This window comes from Carassius carassius, chromosome 35 (assembly GCF_963082965.1).
Source record: "Carassius carassius chromosome 35, fCarCar2.1, whole genome shotgun sequence".
NCBI classification, from domain to species: Eukaryota; Metazoa; Chordata; class Actinopteri; order Cypriniformes; family Cyprinidae; genus Carassius; species Carassius carassius.
This window is the reverse complement of record NC_081789.1, coordinates 2,050,946-2,068,232: the sequence shown is the minus strand read 5'-3', so window position 1 is coordinate 2,068,232 and position 17,287 is coordinate 2,050,946. Positions and strand designations below refer to the sequence as shown.

Here is a 17,287-nt window from a genome sequence, read left to right as displayed (position 1 = left end):
TGGATGGATGGATGGACGGATAGACAGATGATGGATGGATGGATATGCAGAATGATGATGGATAGATGGATGATGGATGGATAGGTTGATGGAAGGATAGATAAATAGATAGATGGATAGTGTGACGAGTGGGGCGGGGCCGAGGGACGTGGGAGCGAGGCCGGCGGAGTGATTGGAGATGAGCTACACCTGTTCACTCCAACGGCCTCGCTCCCACGTCCCTTGGCCCCGCCCCACTCGTCACAGATAGGTAGAAAGATGGATAGATGGATGGATAGGTTGATGGAAGGATAGATAAATAGATAGATGGATAGGTAGAAAGATGGATAGATGGATGGATGGGTGAAAGAATGAATGGATGGAAAAAATAATGGATGGATAGACAGATGGATGGATGGTTAGGTAAAATGATGGGGTGTTTGATGGATGGATTGGCAGAATGACAGATGCAGGACAAACTAGCCTGCAGACTGCCAATCACAGCCTCACAGTAAGACAGACTAGCAGGGGGTGTTTTAATACACATGGCACATCCTGTTTGAGGAAGCACTAGATTAGGGGAGATTATGCCTGGAGTAGGCAGAATAAATGGGTTCATAATAACTCTTCACCTCCCTTCCCTCCCAAACACTGTGCCGTTAAAGATCTGTCTCCCACAAGCAGATCATTTCAACCAATCACCCCCGTTTTCTTTAAGAAACACTTCCTTGTCTCGTTTTTATCTTCCCCTCATTTTGACACAACCGTCAGATTTCTACAAAGGTTTATAAAACAAATCCTGGTTTTGTAATGAAAAGCTCATTGAGGAGAGTCAGGCTGAGCGGTTTATTGTCAGGCTGCCCGTGGCACTTGCGTTGGATAAAGTTGTAATTGCATTGACCCTTTCTATGCATGCTGTTTTATCAGCCCCAGCGAGATAAGTCAGCAGCTCTAGACTTCATTAAACATCTCATCTTTATTAAACAGTCTGGTAGTTTCCCTCCCAAATACAGCATTTGTTGTCCCCACTGCAGTGCCACAGACGCCCTGAGCAGATTGAGTAAGATGTGTCTTGTGTGATCAGCATCCCGATGGATGGATGGATGGATGGATGGATAGGCAGGACGATGGATGGATGGATAGGTAAAATGGTGAAGGATTAGATAGATAGATAGATAGATAGATAGATAGATAGATAGATAGATAGATAGATAGATAGATAGATAGATAGATAGATAGATAGATAGATAGATAGATAGATAACCATTGGAGAATTGGTGGGCTCTTTTGACTTGGATCAAGAAAATGATTGGCAACTATCAAGAACACCCTAACAACCACTTTAGCACACTCTGAAGCAACAAAAATTGTTTGGTTGTAATGACCTAGCAACACATTGGGTCAACAACAACAATTTATGGGTAAATGGGTAGAATGATGAATAAATGGATAGTTAGAACAATAGATAGATAAATGGTTGGTTGAATGGATGGATGAGTAGAATGATGGATGACTTGGGCATGTAAGGAAATGCTTGGCTACTATTGAGAACACCCTTGCAACCACTTTACCACATGCTGAAGCACATACATACCTTGCTACATTATAAGCATTCCCAAAGTTCCCTTGAGGCTTGTTGCCATTTTCAAAGAGCTATGCTCAAAACAGACCTTGGGCCTCGGTCTTCCTAGTTGCCAGACCCTAGGTGGTAAGACTGGGAGAGAAATATTACAGATCCTCAACTAACACAGCCGTTCCTTTGGGAGAAAGTGCAACACTCTCATGATCAGTTTGGGCCCCTATGGGGGAAATGTACTGTATAATGCTAAGGACATGAGAGCTCACAAAGGACTTGAGATCAGACCACACTCACCAACAGCCTAATCAAAAGAGCACAGTAACTCCTCTATTACCTCTATTAGCGCCTGGGGATGAGACACTGAAGCTGTGCATCAACTATCTTCGTTGTTCAAAACTTGTTGGGTTAGAAATAGAAACGTTTTCTACTTGTTCTGTGGTTTTGTTACATTTGATAACATTTAGAGACATTTGTGCTTAAAGCAAGACGAACTATTACACAAAGGGGCAATAAAAGTAGCAGCTGAAAGATTATAAATAAGACAGAATAAAGAATTATGTATTTTTTTTCTTTCCTTCCCAGGAGGCTCCAGGTAGCCCGCCTGTGCCTCTGAGCACTCCACAAGATGAACATGAGCGACGGATCTCTCAGACGCTGTATCCCGGAGAGAGCCTGGATGACAACCACACCCCACGACCCACCATGATGGGTAGAATGATGGGTAAGCTGATAAAAACACTCAAATGGCCCTGTCACTTCACACAAAAATGGTCAGAGCGTTCTCGAACCAGCTAACTCCAGTCTTTATTTATGTTCTGGATTTTGTAAATGGCTTTTATCAGTCTGCTGTTAGTTTCCAGGTTGCTCCAAGTAGATCTAATTGACATGACAAAGATAGTGATGTTTATAACATTTTTTTTCCTCCGTTTGTTTAAGGGTAGTTCCACACTTGTATGACTTATTTATTTAATTTTTTTTCTGTACACAATTACAATATTCTGAAAAAAAGAAGAAAAAAATGCAGGGAACCTAAGGAGTTGTTTTTGTTGTCATTGACTTCCATAGTATGCAAAAAAAATGTCATACAGGTTTGGAATAACTTGAGGGTGAGTAGATGATGACAACATTTTCACTATCCCTTTAAAGAGTTCAGTTTGAGACACGTTCTAATTAAATTGGTGTGTGTCCACCAAAGCATTTTTATCCAGCTGAAAATGTCTGGTGTTCTTTTGAAAATGGCCAGCTCTGGGCACTTGAGAGTGCTTTGGAGGCGCAGCGTTTAGCTAGAACCAACAAAATGTTTCTCAAAGCATTATTTTTCATATTAAATAATAATAATAATAACAATACTAATAAAACACACACAAAGTGAAACTCACTGCCTTATATAAATATGCCATGTTCCCATTGAAATCTATTTAAAAAGTCATGCTAGCCTTTAAGAATAAACAGTTTGTTGGACATGCAGCTATATCTGGTTTATGAATTATGTCATTAAAAGGAAAATGGTCAAGTCACATGTGCTTTGAAGGTTTCTTCCTAAGTAGATGGCTCTTGGTCAAAATCACTTCATTTTAATAGTCATTTTTATGCTCTGCAAGAATATGTATGCACACGGCTGGCAGTATTTGTCCTCACCTTCAGTTTCCATTTCCATCTGTTTCCATCCGACATATACAGTTTAAATGCACAGATGAATGAGCAGCCGGACGCACACAGGCTCAGCCCAGCCAGTCCCAGCATGCTCCTGTGGTTTTGTAAATGGGGGTTAATGTCATTTTCAAGCCCCGTGTCTCATCCAGCATGACTCTTTCAAGTCAGTCCTGATTTCTCTCAAACTCAGCTTACTTTTCTAGTCCTGTCAGACAATTGGAATCGGCAGACCAATCCTTTCACCTTCATGCTTGTCATTTCACAATCGACTACTCAGTCTTGAACAATAAGCTCTTTAGTACCTAACGCAAACCCTCCTCATCCCCTGCTTTTCTTTCACCCCTCAATTTCTTCTTCATCCTCTTGTTCTGACCTTGTCTACTGCGTGTGTTCTCATCGCAGTGTGACGATGAGTCAGTCAATGACGTCTCATTTTATTATTATTGTTGTTGTTGCTGCTTATATAATAGGTATTGTTATTATCTTATCAATAACAATGATACTTATTAGCTTTAATATTTTAGATAATATGTATATCAATATAAGTGATACCTATTAATATATAAAATGAGTATTTATTGCAGTTATTTGTTTGTTTATTTTTTTCACTCTTACGCCTTTTTCCCTTTTTGTCTTCACTTCTCATTCTGTCCTAGTTGGTTTGCACCAATGTATGCATTGACACTTTCTTTCAAAAAGCATGGCAGTGATTCTTCCCCAGTGCCAGCGCAGAGAAACTCTAAAACTTCTCAAAAAGCAGCACTTCAGAGAGTTTAGCTATACATCTTCTCCTTAGGAAAGTAAAAAGGCAAAAGTTTGAGAAAGTTTACCTGAGGGAAGATGGCACCCTTCAGCTGTTGTAGGCCTGACACATTGTCATACGTCTCATAAACTCGGCCCGTGCTCCTGAGGATTGTTTCACCACTTGTCAGTCACTTGCATGACACGTTATTTTTATTTGTAAAATCATGAAAAAAATGCAACAATAACACCTCACACATTAAATGGTCCATGGCTGATGTTCTGAATGTCTGACACGTAACTTTACGCACTGCAGGACATTAGGACGGACTTTGATGTATGGACTCTGTCACGTTTGTCAGAGGTCATTTTCTAAAGGACCAAGGTGAAGACCTGACTGAAAAGGTTGCTGCATCACTGTCAGGAAAATAGTCTTGAGCATCCACCACTCATTTCAGACATATTTGCTGTCACTCAGGAAGGAGCAGACATGGCAGGGTTTGAGCTGCAAGGTTAGCGAGATAATGTCATCTCGCATGCCTGTTATGACAGGCCGGGATGAGGAATGAAACTTTAAAGCTTGAAAACAGACTGAAATGAGAGAAAACTCAGAGGAATAAAGTGCTATAAATATAAATTGGTAGTTGATGGGTAAATTTATGTGACTAGATAAAGGAGAGGAGCTGTCTGGATTTATACCCATGACTGTTTTTATTACAAATGGCCCTAAACAAACAAAAACAAATAGTTGGTGTAATGATATACTGTTTATTTGTTTGTTTTTACACACTTGTCACTTATTTAAGTGCAAGTGTTCCTGCATAAATAAATAAACAAACTAACAAACGAATCAACAAATAAATGAACAAACGAACTAAATAGTGGCAAGTATAAACCGATGAAACAATATAATAATAATAATAATAATAATAAATAATTTAGTTTGCCTTGCTAAGTGTTTGACATTTTTGACAAATCACACTCTGAATGAACCGAAAATACTGTTTGAAATGTGATCCTACCTTTCAGACTGAATTGCATTTCTTAAAATCATATTTTAATTGATTTTCAAACCACATAAAGATGTGTTCATATGGTGTTCTGCTGTTCATATTACACAATTATAAATAGCTAAATGTATTCAGGTCTCTTCTGTCCTTCTTTCCTTGTCACATATAACATATTTCTACTTTCTAGAGTCAGCAGCCGTGCTGTAGATGTTGGATTCGTGTAGCCTCGTGAGTTCAGGTTGCTCTTAGTGTTACAGTACTTTAACACATTAAACACAGTTAAAGTGAAACACAGGACTTTTTCCTTTAATTTAAGGGGAGTTGGTGTACCAATTTGAATTTGCCCTTCACAACTGTTGATTTACAGAGAGAAGTGCCTCTAAGTGTGTGACGGGAAAGGTTAGCCCCATTAAACAGCGTAAATAGGCACTGTGCCAAAAAACAAAAACGGTGTATATGCATTAATATTCCTTTGTGTAAAACAACGTTTCTGTGACTGGTGCTTCTTGGAGACTCACTAACCATATTCTGCCAATAGAGAGACATGAGGAATATTCTGAATGAATCTACCTCTGAATGACAGTCATTATGGTAGTGAATGCCATGTGCATTTGAGGTAATCACAGTGGCAGAACATTTTAGCGTGTAGTCATTAAGACAGAGTCCCAGAAATCTTTTTCAGTACTTTTGAACAGGACAAAAAAAAGATAAGCCTTATTAAGCCTTATTTTGGATTAACATGTGCAATACATAATATTATTATTAATGTAAATTAAATGAACACCGTGGTATTTTGTGAGGGTGGTAATTTTGAGGTAATCATGTATGACATTTAGAACTGCTCTGTGACGTGTGTATGTCCGTGTGATACGGCTAACAGGAATTCTTCTCAGAACATTGGCTAACGTTCTGGCAAAGTTCTCTTAAAGTTATTCAATTCAATTCAATTCAAGTTTATTTGTATAGCGCTTTTTACAATACAAATCGTTACAAAGCAACTTTACAGAAAATTATGTTTCTACAATATTTAGTAGTGGCTAGTAGTTTGTGCACGTTTGACAGAATTTTAGAAAAAATAAAAAAAAATAATAATAATACAAGACGTAGTCAGCTAGACGATGAACTATCAATATTATTAATTAATAGTTATTAAATGATGCAGTCACACATGTAGCAATAATTATTTAGTTCTGTTTGTTGATTCAAGGTTAGCGTCATCTGGGGTCCTCTGAGGGTCAGCATCATCTCTTCTCAGATGTTCTGGATCCAGACTGGATCTTGTGTAAATCCTAGTTACCACGGGATGTAAATCCCGTGGCAAAACATAGAAACAAAATAGAGACATCATTAGCATAGCTGCTGATCCAACAAAGTAAAATTAGTTTAACCCAAGCTAAAGAATAAAAATGCAGATGCAACTACACTCACAATTTAAGAGATACATTATTCGAATGCTTGGCGAAAGAGATGCGTTTTTAATCTAGATTTAAACAGAGAGAGTGTGTCTGAACCCTGAACATTATCAGGAAGGCTATTCCAGAGTTTGGCAGCCAAATGTGAAAAAGCTCTACCTCCTTTAGTGGACTTTGCTATCCTAGGAACTACCAAAAGTCCAGCATTTTGTGACCTTAGGGTGCGTGATGGGTTGTAGCGTGGTAGAAGGCTAGTTAGGTACGCAGGAGCTAAACCATTTAGGGCCTTATAGGTAAGTAATGATAATTTGTAACTGATACGGAACTTAATAGGTAGCCAGTGCAGAGACTGTAAAATTGGGGTAATATGATCATATTTTCTTGACCTCGTAAGGACTCTAGCTGCTGCATTTTGGACTACCTGTAGCTTGTTTATTGACGAAGCAGGACAACCACCTAGAAGTGCATTACAATAGTCCAGTCTAGAGGTCATAAATGCATGAACTAGCTTTTCTGCATCAGAAACAGATAACATGTTTCGTAGCTTGGCAATGTTTCTAAGATGGAAGAATGCAGTTTTTGTAACATGGGAAATATGATTTTCAAAAGACAAATTGCTGTCCAATATAACACCCAGACTTCTGACTGTAGAGGAAGTAACAGTACATCCGTCTAGCTGCAGATTGTAATCTACAAGATTCTGTGTGGTGTTTTTTGGTCCAATAATTAATATCTCTGTCTTATCCGAATTTAATTGGAGAACATTATTTGTCATCCAATCTTTTACATTTTTAACACACTCTGTTAGCTTAGATAATTGGGAAGTTTCATCTGGTCTCGTTGAGATATATAGCTGAGTATCATCAGCATAACAGTGGAAGCTAATTCCGTATTTTCTAATAATATTACCAAGGGGCAACATGTATATTGAAAATAGAAGGGGACCTAGGACGGATCCTTGTGGCATTCCATATTTTACTGATGATAAATGAGATGACACCCCATTTAAATAAACAAAATGGTAGCAAACGGACAGGTAGGATCTAAACCATCTTAGAGCCTGCCCTTGAATACCTGTATAGTTTTGTAATTGATCTATGAGTATGTCATGATCTATGGTGTCGAACGCTGCACTATGAACAAACCTTCATCCAGGAACTGTTTAATCAGAATCTGTTTACAGTCATTTGTTCTTTAATTACATTATCAAAACATTAGCACATTATTTGTGTTGTGTATTAAGTTTGACTGCATTATATAATAATTGCTGTTAATAATGTTCATCGTCAGGTTGACTGCATCTTGTATTAATTTTTTTCTGAAAAAAATCCTGTCATATGTGCACAAACTGACAGTAACCACTTATAAGCTACTACTAAATATTGTAGAAACGTCATTTTCTGTAAAGTTGCTTTGTAATGATTTGTATTGTAAAAAGCGCTATACAAATAAGCTTGAATTGAAAACTTGAATTGAATTGTTTATCCATCCTTCATGGAATGTTTTAGTTGGTCATTATTTTTATTATTTATTTACATTTAAAAATCTGGTCTTTATGAATGTTTAGAGCACAGTTTAGGGTTAGGGAACTAACCCTAGCACTTTGGTTCTTTCAGAACAATGGCAAAACATTCTTACAACATATTTTTGTCAGTGGGGAATTTCTAGTAATTAAGTTTGTGATTTAGTATAAAAAAGGTCTTGTAATTTTGGCTAGATATTTGACTAGTAATTTAACTTCTGGTTTATTTAGTGTTGTGGCTAGCAAAAGGGTTTGGGATTTGGTTAGTCTTGCGTAGCCAGACCTACAGACTGAAGGTCTGTAATTCATGGCAGCTTTCATTGGCCAAGGCCCGCCCATGAGGCCGTTTGACCGACATGTCAAGCAACCAATCACAGTTCGTTTCATTCATCATCACGTTTCGAGGCGTGGAAATGTTGCCACACTAACAGACCAGTCTGTTAAACTCTCAGACAGATTTGAGAGATTCTATGGTGCAAACTTTAAATATTTCACATACTTTTGAAAATCCAGCATTTAGTTGATCCTGATAAGTGCTAGTCGTCAGTTGTAAACACGATGGCTTTCTTCTTTCATGAGGGGGTTTTTGTTTCCAGGTGGAATGTTAAAGAAGCCAACACACGTCTCGCGGAAATCCTGTAGAATTCAATCAATCCAATGATGACTTCGACACTCCTGAAGTGTTTCCACTTTTGTGTCCAATATGCATCAGACGTTTAGCCAATGGCCCATGGGCGTCACGTCTGAGGCTGAGACTAGGATTTGGTTAGCTTTTTAGCTAGCAGTATAGCTTGTGATTCATCTTGATTTTGACTAGTTTAGCTTGTAATATAGTTGTAATATATTTAGTGGATTGGCTGGCGAAATCATTTGGAATTTTGGTCAGCTTTAGTTAGCAATAGGTCTTGTAATTCATCTACAATTTGACTAGTGCTATACCAAGCCTGGTCTCATTGTTTATACAAAGGTATAAGTACATAACGTTTACAAGCACAGAATTTACAATTTAGTATTTTTGTTGATGCTGAAATGTAAAATTTGGATGTATTTCAAAGTTTAAGACGTACAAATTGAAACATAGTTATAGCTAAAAAATATAACATTTCTGAATTTTTTAGATCATTAACATATTTGTATCAATGTTCGTAAGGATTCATTTGTAACTTGTTCATACATAACTCATACGTAAATAACTTGTGTCTTCAGTGCATCATTATTATACGTTTAGATGCTGTAAATGTGTCAGTATTGTATGTTATAGTGTTATAGTTTTGCAAGTGATTCAGCTTGCAACTGCAACTGTGTGATGACAGTTTTTGAATATAAATATTTAAGGGTGCTGTATGTAGGACTGTCACCGAGTGGTTGAACTAGGTATTGCAGTTCAAATTCAAAATATTGGAGAGGGTTTTTCTTCACCTGGCCCCTCCTCCTCAGACTTGACGCACACACAGTTTGCCAGATTGTCAACACAAACAGGAATGAGTGCACTTGACAATAAATTAAATAAAATACACAGTGTTTATTTATGCCAACTGGCAACCCGGGGTGCTGAAATACAATTGGTTAAATTGGCAGTGGGCAGGCTTCACAAACCAAAACAAAGACCGATATTCCGGCCCGGAACGCACATTTTGAAAGTAGAATAACTGATTGTAGCATTGTTTTTCAGATAAACAAGTTAACTTAGTATGTTTCTTAAATATCTGCAAACATATTATGGTATTTTTATGCTTTAGTAGAGTCAGAAACTTACATACAGCACCTTTAATATTTATATTCAAAGTACATTAAATCATTTGACAGGCACTTTTATCCAAATATGTGGAATGATACAACAAAATTGATTGATCTGAGGGAGACGCCAACATGAGGAAATTGCTAATATATCACAGTGCTAATTATCTTCTTTAGACTTCTTTTATTCCTCTAACATAAAACTAATCAACAGTAAAGCTTATGTTGCTTGTCTTTGCAGATTCATTAGTGATTAAACTTAACTGCTTCAAAGTTAATGTTCAAAGTCTGATGTTTGTTCTACCACAAGTACATTAGGTTGTAAGTGAATGAATTGTGGAATATAATCTTATAATATTTGATCTTAATGCAGTTTCTGTTTAGTATCTGTTCTAATATAAAAACATAAAAGAGCATTAAAACTAACCCTGTGAGGCAGAGTGATGGGCGGGGCTATTAATCTGACAGTATAGTGCCATCACATTGATTGGCTGCAGTTGCTGTCAGTCAGATTGATTGGCGGCGATGTCGTGGCTATCAGTGGGAAGGGCTGCCGGCTGTGAAACTGTGTGAAGATATAGCATATACACTCAGCCTTACATCAATCTAACTGGCAGTGTGAATCCACCTCTCTCAAGTCGCTACGACACAGGCTACTTGTCAAGGTATAATGCAGCAGGTGGCAGATAACGTCTTGGGCTGAATCAAATGAGCTTTTTCTTCTGACTCCATCTCTCTTTTCCACATTCCTTTGGCTAAGACTCGGAGGGATAGATTGTTTCTAGGAGTAGTTATTTGAAGAAAAGTTCAAAAATGGCTGTAATTTCTTTGACGTTGGGTGCATTAGCATTCATGTTCGCTGTGAGCACAACTTTGTCCTAATTGAAAAGTCCAGCCGGCAGAGGAAAGTCACACTGTGACGCAAATTGAGGAGCCGTTACTTACGTCTGGACATGCTGTTTTGCAAAGAACCTGTTAATGAAAGAATGGACAGAGCAAAAGGATGGAAGTGTTTTATGGAGGTTATGTGTGGTCAGCATTAGGAGCTGAAGAGTGTGGAGGAACATCTTTGCAAAGTAAATGTAATAAATCACTTCACTTGTTAATGGTTGGACAATTTTACAAAATTTACAGGCCATTAATGCTTTAAACTGGCGTTTTCTCTGTTGTTTTTTTTTTTTTTTTTTTTTTACAGAAGCATTTTATAATATATGTAAAAATGTGTTTTGGTAATTATTGTGTTTTTGCAGCAAACTGGGTAAAAAGCAAGTTGGTTGCAGCAGTATATTCAAACTAAAAGACCTATCTTCATTTTCTTCGAATTCAAATTGATAAAAAAAAAAGATAAATTGTTTAAAAAGGTGAAAATAACATTATTGATTTATTTTTAAAAAAGGGACACCAAATTTTTTAATGGTGTTTGACAAACCAAATTGAATTTCCTTGTCAAAGCCAATTCATAGCTCAGCCTATAGGAAGGGCAGACATATAATCTATAAACAGACATAGATACATCAGACGAGAAGTTGGGCTTTTAGTATTTCACTTTCATCACTTCTCTGCGTGAAACTCAATGTTGTGACCTTCTATTCCTTAAGGAGTGTTTCTCCTTGGATCTCAGCTCTCTCGTGAATGGCACTGTACCAGAACTGGAATGACAGAGGTATGCTGGGAATTGCATCACGCTAACAGTGCCTCCTCACCCTCCCTCGGCTTCCCTTAAGTGGTTTGTCTGCGCCTGTCAGATTAAAACACTCGCTTTATTAACCCCCTGATGAAGACTACAGGATAATGAGAGCTGTTATGCTAACAGGAGGAGGGTTGATGGGATATTACAGACTTATAGAGTGACCACAGAGGGTCCGAATCACTGGCACGACAAGAAGTGTAAGACCTGCTCTGGTGGCTGTGGCCTCCTGTGATATTATTGTGACATACACTGCTCTGGGACAGGACCTCTGGAGTCTTACACACACACGAAAACAATGCATGTGTACATAATAGGCCTGTCAATTAGCACATTAATTCACTGCAATTATTTATAAAACAATAACATTATTATAATAATAATAAATTGAATCCCTCTGACCTGTACTTGGACTGGGTATTTTAATTTGCCTACAAATAAATGCAAATAATTAATTAATAAAAAAATAAAATAACAAAAATTTCTAATAATATTAATCACAATGTGAAATGTAAAATGACAAATGCGACACTCTCCATTCTCATGAGCAACACAAGACCTCAGATCCACATTAACTGCGCTAGTTGGGACAGAGCCTAAATGCAAGTTTGTAGTCTGGCCAAGAACTCTATTTTTGGAGCAGTTTAGCTTTTAGCAGTATTTAATGGTTTGCCGTGTTTAATGCTTTTGAAAGGGGAAAATTATTATGATTATTATTTTGCTATAATTTCTGAAAGGGAAAACTTTTCAAGTCATGACTTTGTAAAATCTGATTTTATTTATTTATTTATGTATTTATTTTTTACTTTTCTTGTTGTGCAATACAGCCATGATTATAAAACCAGGGTAAGTGGAATTATAATTTAATTTAACAAATTATAGTGTATTCACTTGTAGGTGATATGTTATACTTCTTGAGCTAATATTGTACTTCAATTCCTCCAAACAAAGGATGTTTTGTTAAACATTCCATCTGGATTTCAGTTATAAATAAATCTGTGTTTTGGTCTTTTTTAGAGAAAGTTTGTGTGATTGCCCCTGAACTGTAAACATTTGTGAAAGACAAACTAGCCTAGTTGTCTCATTAAGACAAAGGAAGCTACTTAAGGAGTCCACTTTTCCCTCACAGTTTTTTATTGTTTTTAGTTTAAAGAGGGATTATGGTAATAATGTTGTATTAAAATGAATGATCAGTCTAAATGGTAAAATACAAGCCTAAAGAGTCAGGGGTGTACTGTAATTGACATTTATGCATTTGCCAGATATATGTTTTTATCTCAATCAACCACCATTGTATTCAACCCATTTTATAAGTTATTGCATTTTTCTGGGGTTCTTCTCATTGCCCAGTGTTAAGTGTTGTTAACCAAAGCAATGTATGGTTTAGACTAATTGGCTAAGAGTTTTTTTTTTTTTTGCTAGCTGAAGAGGGGTCATGGGCACTTGTCAGGTAGTTTGTGTTGATGAAGGGTGTACTCAAACCTTTGCCAGTTGACATTTATACATTTGACAGATTCTTTTGTCTGAAGTGACTTACATTGCATTCAAGGTACACATTTGATCACTTCTTGCTTTTCTGGGAAAACAAACCCATGACCTTGATGCTGCTAGTGGTGTGTCCTTCTGGTTGAGCTACATGAAGACTTATGTTGTCAACCAAAGCAACTTATGTTTAAGACTGATTGTCTTAAATTTTAAGTGCCTGAATTGCCATAGTAGTGATAAATCATAGAATTAAAATTCATCTTGGGGGGAACCTGCAACCTTCTGGTTACATCCCAAGTGGTTGGGTAGATCTGTTTCGCTGGTCTCAAAGAGGTTATGGGCACTTATTATTTAGTTGGTGTTGATGAAAGGTGTACTCAAACCTTTGCCAGTTGACATTAATGCATTTGACACGTTTTTTTTTTTTTTTTTTTTGAAGTGACTGGCAATACATTGCAGTAAAGGTAATAATTTTTATCAGTCCCTGCTTTCCTTGGGAATTGAACCTGTGACCTTGACGTTGCTAGCACTATGCTATTGAACAACTGTACAGGAAGGCTAATGTTGTCAACCCACACAAGGTTAAGTGTCTGAATTGTCACAATAATGATAATTCATGGAACGCCTTGTAGGTTTGGAACCTGCAACCTTCTGGTGTCTTTCAAAGTGGTTGTATTGATCTTTTTTGCTGATTTTAGAGGGGTTATGGGCAGGCTGGGAGACCAGCTAAACTAAAAACACCTAAAAGCAGCTTATACCAGCAAACCATTTATTTTTTTATTAAGCTAGTATTATCTTGGCAGGGAGCAGATGGAGTGATTTGTTGTTTTAATGGCTGAGGCTATTTCTTTCATGATTTCCTGTGTTTGCAGTATAAGACCATTCTCAAGCAAACTAACTCAAATCAAATGTGACTGCGCTAATGTTGCCAACACGTATGCTGCAATACAATGTCAGTTGTGCGTTGTACTTTTGGAAGATTTATTCTAAAAAAACATACTGCTTTAAAGACCCTCATTTCAATGATGACCCTCTGGATTTCCCCTGACCACGGCAAGTCACTATGGATGGACATTCATGACACACACTTGGCTTTCACTCACTCCCCCGCTTCTGGGAAAAGTTGAACTGATTGTTGATGACTTTGTTCCTAAATACATGTGAGGCTGTGATTAATACCACATGTTGGCCTATTTCTTTTTGGATTACCAGATTACACAAAGTTGAATTATGTTTTTTTTTGTTTTTTGTGAAGGAAACTGAAACCTTTATGTTCCTGCACGCCTGTTCAGTGAAGCCCAGATTTCAAATTACCTTATTTAGATGTGCTTTAACAAATCCAGTGGCATGTCCTTTCAATTTGTCTTCAAAATGTGGGATAACGATGTATTTTTTGCACTTTATGAAGCTCATCTATCTTGAAAACCATTCTGGTGATCAGCACATATCATGTTTTGATGTTGCCATGCTGGTTTTGTGCCAAGCTCAACTAGCTCGACCGTCAAGACCACCATGAAAAGCTTCACCAGAAAAACCATGATGGTCAACCAGTTTCTTCAGCTACATTTCACTTGTATTAGCAGCTAAGCAACCCAGGCTAATTGGAAATACATGCCACTAAATACATTTTTGCAATACAGTTGTTACGTACCTTACTGCACATTTCGCGGCAGTTTCAAAGTGAAACGTCCAGTGAGTGGCACTAAAACATCGGTTCAGTACGTGACCCTGACACGTGTTTTTTTTATTTATTTGTATTTTTTTACACGGATATAGGCACGTATTGCTGTGTTTGTATTACATTGCTTCAGGTACATATTGCAGTGGTTCATAAATCAAATATCCGAGGAGTGTTGCAAAAATGTAATGCTCTGTCGTGTTGGAAATATCCCCTACACTAAACCCAACCCTAAGCTTACCCGATAGTGTTAACACATGCAAAAGTGAAATAAAAACGCATTTCTTAATGCAGCCGTGCTATTTTAACTTCCTTGTGCATATATGTGCAGTTTTGTTGTACCGTGGTTTAACAAGGTTCATACCGGAGCTCAAGTGCAACACCTTATCGCGTGAGCTAATGAGAAAACATACTGAATAAGAAACCTCATGCATACAGTATGAAGCTGTATGTGTGACGACACATTCAAAAGTATCAGTTTTCAAATCTCACGGCATGTTAAAATTGTTTTAATTAATAACATAATATTCCTGTGCGAAAAGTAGGCTTTATTGATCGAAACTGTGGACCTGCGAATCATACTTTGTACGAAAATGAATAAAAGTTGTTGAGTTTTACTGCCTCTAGTGTTCATTTCAACTGGAAACTGCATCGATTTGTATATATATAGGTACAATTTTTTTTTTCAGTTCTGCAAAAATGTATTTAGAGACACAAATTCCAAACGAGCCTAATGTATGTTGCAGCTTAGAGTTGCTTAATTTTAAGGTTTTGACCTTATGCCTTATTTGCACTTGACTTACAAGAAATACAAGTAGGAGCAGCATAGCCTTTATGGTCCCCTGATGAGTGATTCTTCAAAGTCAGCTCCCCTCTGCATCCTAAAAATCTGTTGCCCTCTGTCATTCTGGATGCACAATCGAGGAACTGATTTCATTCAAGTTTATTTGTTCAAACCTTGATTTGGGGGGCCAACGCTGCTCTGTACTCCAATCAGTCCATTCCCACAATGTCTTGATTCAGGGCCCAGCAAACAAGCATGGGGGTCTATTTGTTATAGCAAGAGAGACCCTGTGAGGGGTAGTTTGATCCCAGCAGGACAGAAAACAACAGTAGCCCACCACCATGCCTTCAGCACCCTGCAAGCAGAATCCAGTGCAGATTAAACAGAAGAGACAGTTATAAACAGAAAAACTGCACTTCCATGAGACCCAATGGTCTTGGAAAGACCACACATGATAGATTTGATGCGTATCCTCAAATGAACTGAATCAAATGTCCTCGGGATGCTAGCAATCTTCATGATTAAACAAAAGCATGATGTGTTTGTTTTTGCTTCGATCATCCAGTTTGAGACCAAATGCATCCTGTTTAGGTTGTGTTATATGAAGTTTATTGTCAGATGCATATTGTCACAAATGATTCTAAAGAAACAATGTGTTTCTTGAGGTTGCTTAAGTGGGTAAAAAAGTTATTTTTGCACCGTAGGGGCCACATCACACTAAGACAGAAACAATTAGTCTTACTTTTAACCCACCCAACTCTTCACATCGCACCTCGACTCTCATCCACACTCTGGATAATGGATCTAGACAAGGTACTGAGAAGATGTCAGCAGGATTTGTCAGTCACTAACACCTTCCCTCCAGAACAAAGCTCTCTCAAGAACATCCCGCAGAGGGTTTTTTTGGTACTGCTTATTGAGCTGGTACCTCGTTGTGCCTCCACAAATCATTAGAAATGAGGTGATTGAAATTCTGTACTCCTCTCCTGCTGATTTCCTGTTCTCATCTCAGAGACTAATGTATAATAAGCCAAGTACGCCTTCGCTATTTTTCTTGTCCTGCAATTAAGAGGTCCGTTTTTAGGCTGATTTTTATGATTCACCATGAAATCATGAGCGTAAGTGGGTGGATGGAGGATATAATCTCAATAAAACGGTAGGCCCATTAGTCGACCGCAGAAGAATTGTGGTCGCAGCGTTTTTATCTTCCATGTTAAAGACTTTCACCTTTTCACACTGTCACAGTTGCTATTTCTATAGGTGTCTTTATGCCATGTAGCATAGCCAAGAGTAACTCTCCTTGTATGAGGAGGTCAGCACTTGTGTCAAAATATCTGTAGGAAGGGCCTCATTTCATGCGAGAACATGACTGTATTCAGCAGTAAAGCCAATTAAAACCATGTTCTGCATGAGCAAAAAATTAACTTGCATGGACTGCCTGCCACTTTTAAGTGTATGGATACTTTCTTTATACAGTTTTTTTTTTCTTTCTTCATGTAGATTTAATTTTGGCCACTGGCAGTTTCTAGAAATGTAATATGCTATAGTGTCAGATTTGTTAATCATTTTGTAATTAATTTGAAAAAAAAAAATAATAATAATTTTTGCATTCAACTTATATTTATTAATCTTTGACTCTTCTATGACCATCATGTTTTTTGGAATCAGGTTTGTAGAAAATTATAAAATAAATGTAAATGTAAATATATATAAATATATATATATATATATATATATATATATATATATATATATATATATATATATATATATAGTTATGTGCAAAAGTCTTAGGCCACTAGTATTTTCACAAACAAAAAAAGTTTTAAGTCAGTTAAGTCTATGTTTTGCTGTAGTGTGTCAGTAGTAAATATCAGTTTACATTTCATTTCAGATTAAATTACATTACAGATTTCATTTCATTACATTACATTAATGCATAGTTTGGTCACACCAAATTTATTAAATTTAATTTATTAAAGTTTATAGAAGTTTATTAATAAAATCTATGTATGGCATT

At 37.1% G+C, this 17,287-nt stretch overlaps 1 protein-coding gene across 1 annotated transcript in view; it reads left to right on the top strand.

Moving 5' to 3' along the window:
* LOC132115865 (partitioning defective 3 homolog) overlaps positions 1–17,287 on the top strand; it is a 471,004-nt gene that overhangs the window by 285,367 nt on the left and 168,350 nt on the right. Inside the window, exon 14 of the mRNA XM_059524256.1 lies at positions 2,141–2,279. Coding sequence (XP_059380239.1) covers positions 2,141–2,279 — 139 coding nt within the window. The remainder of the gene's footprint in view (positions 1–2,140; positions 2,280–17,287) is intronic.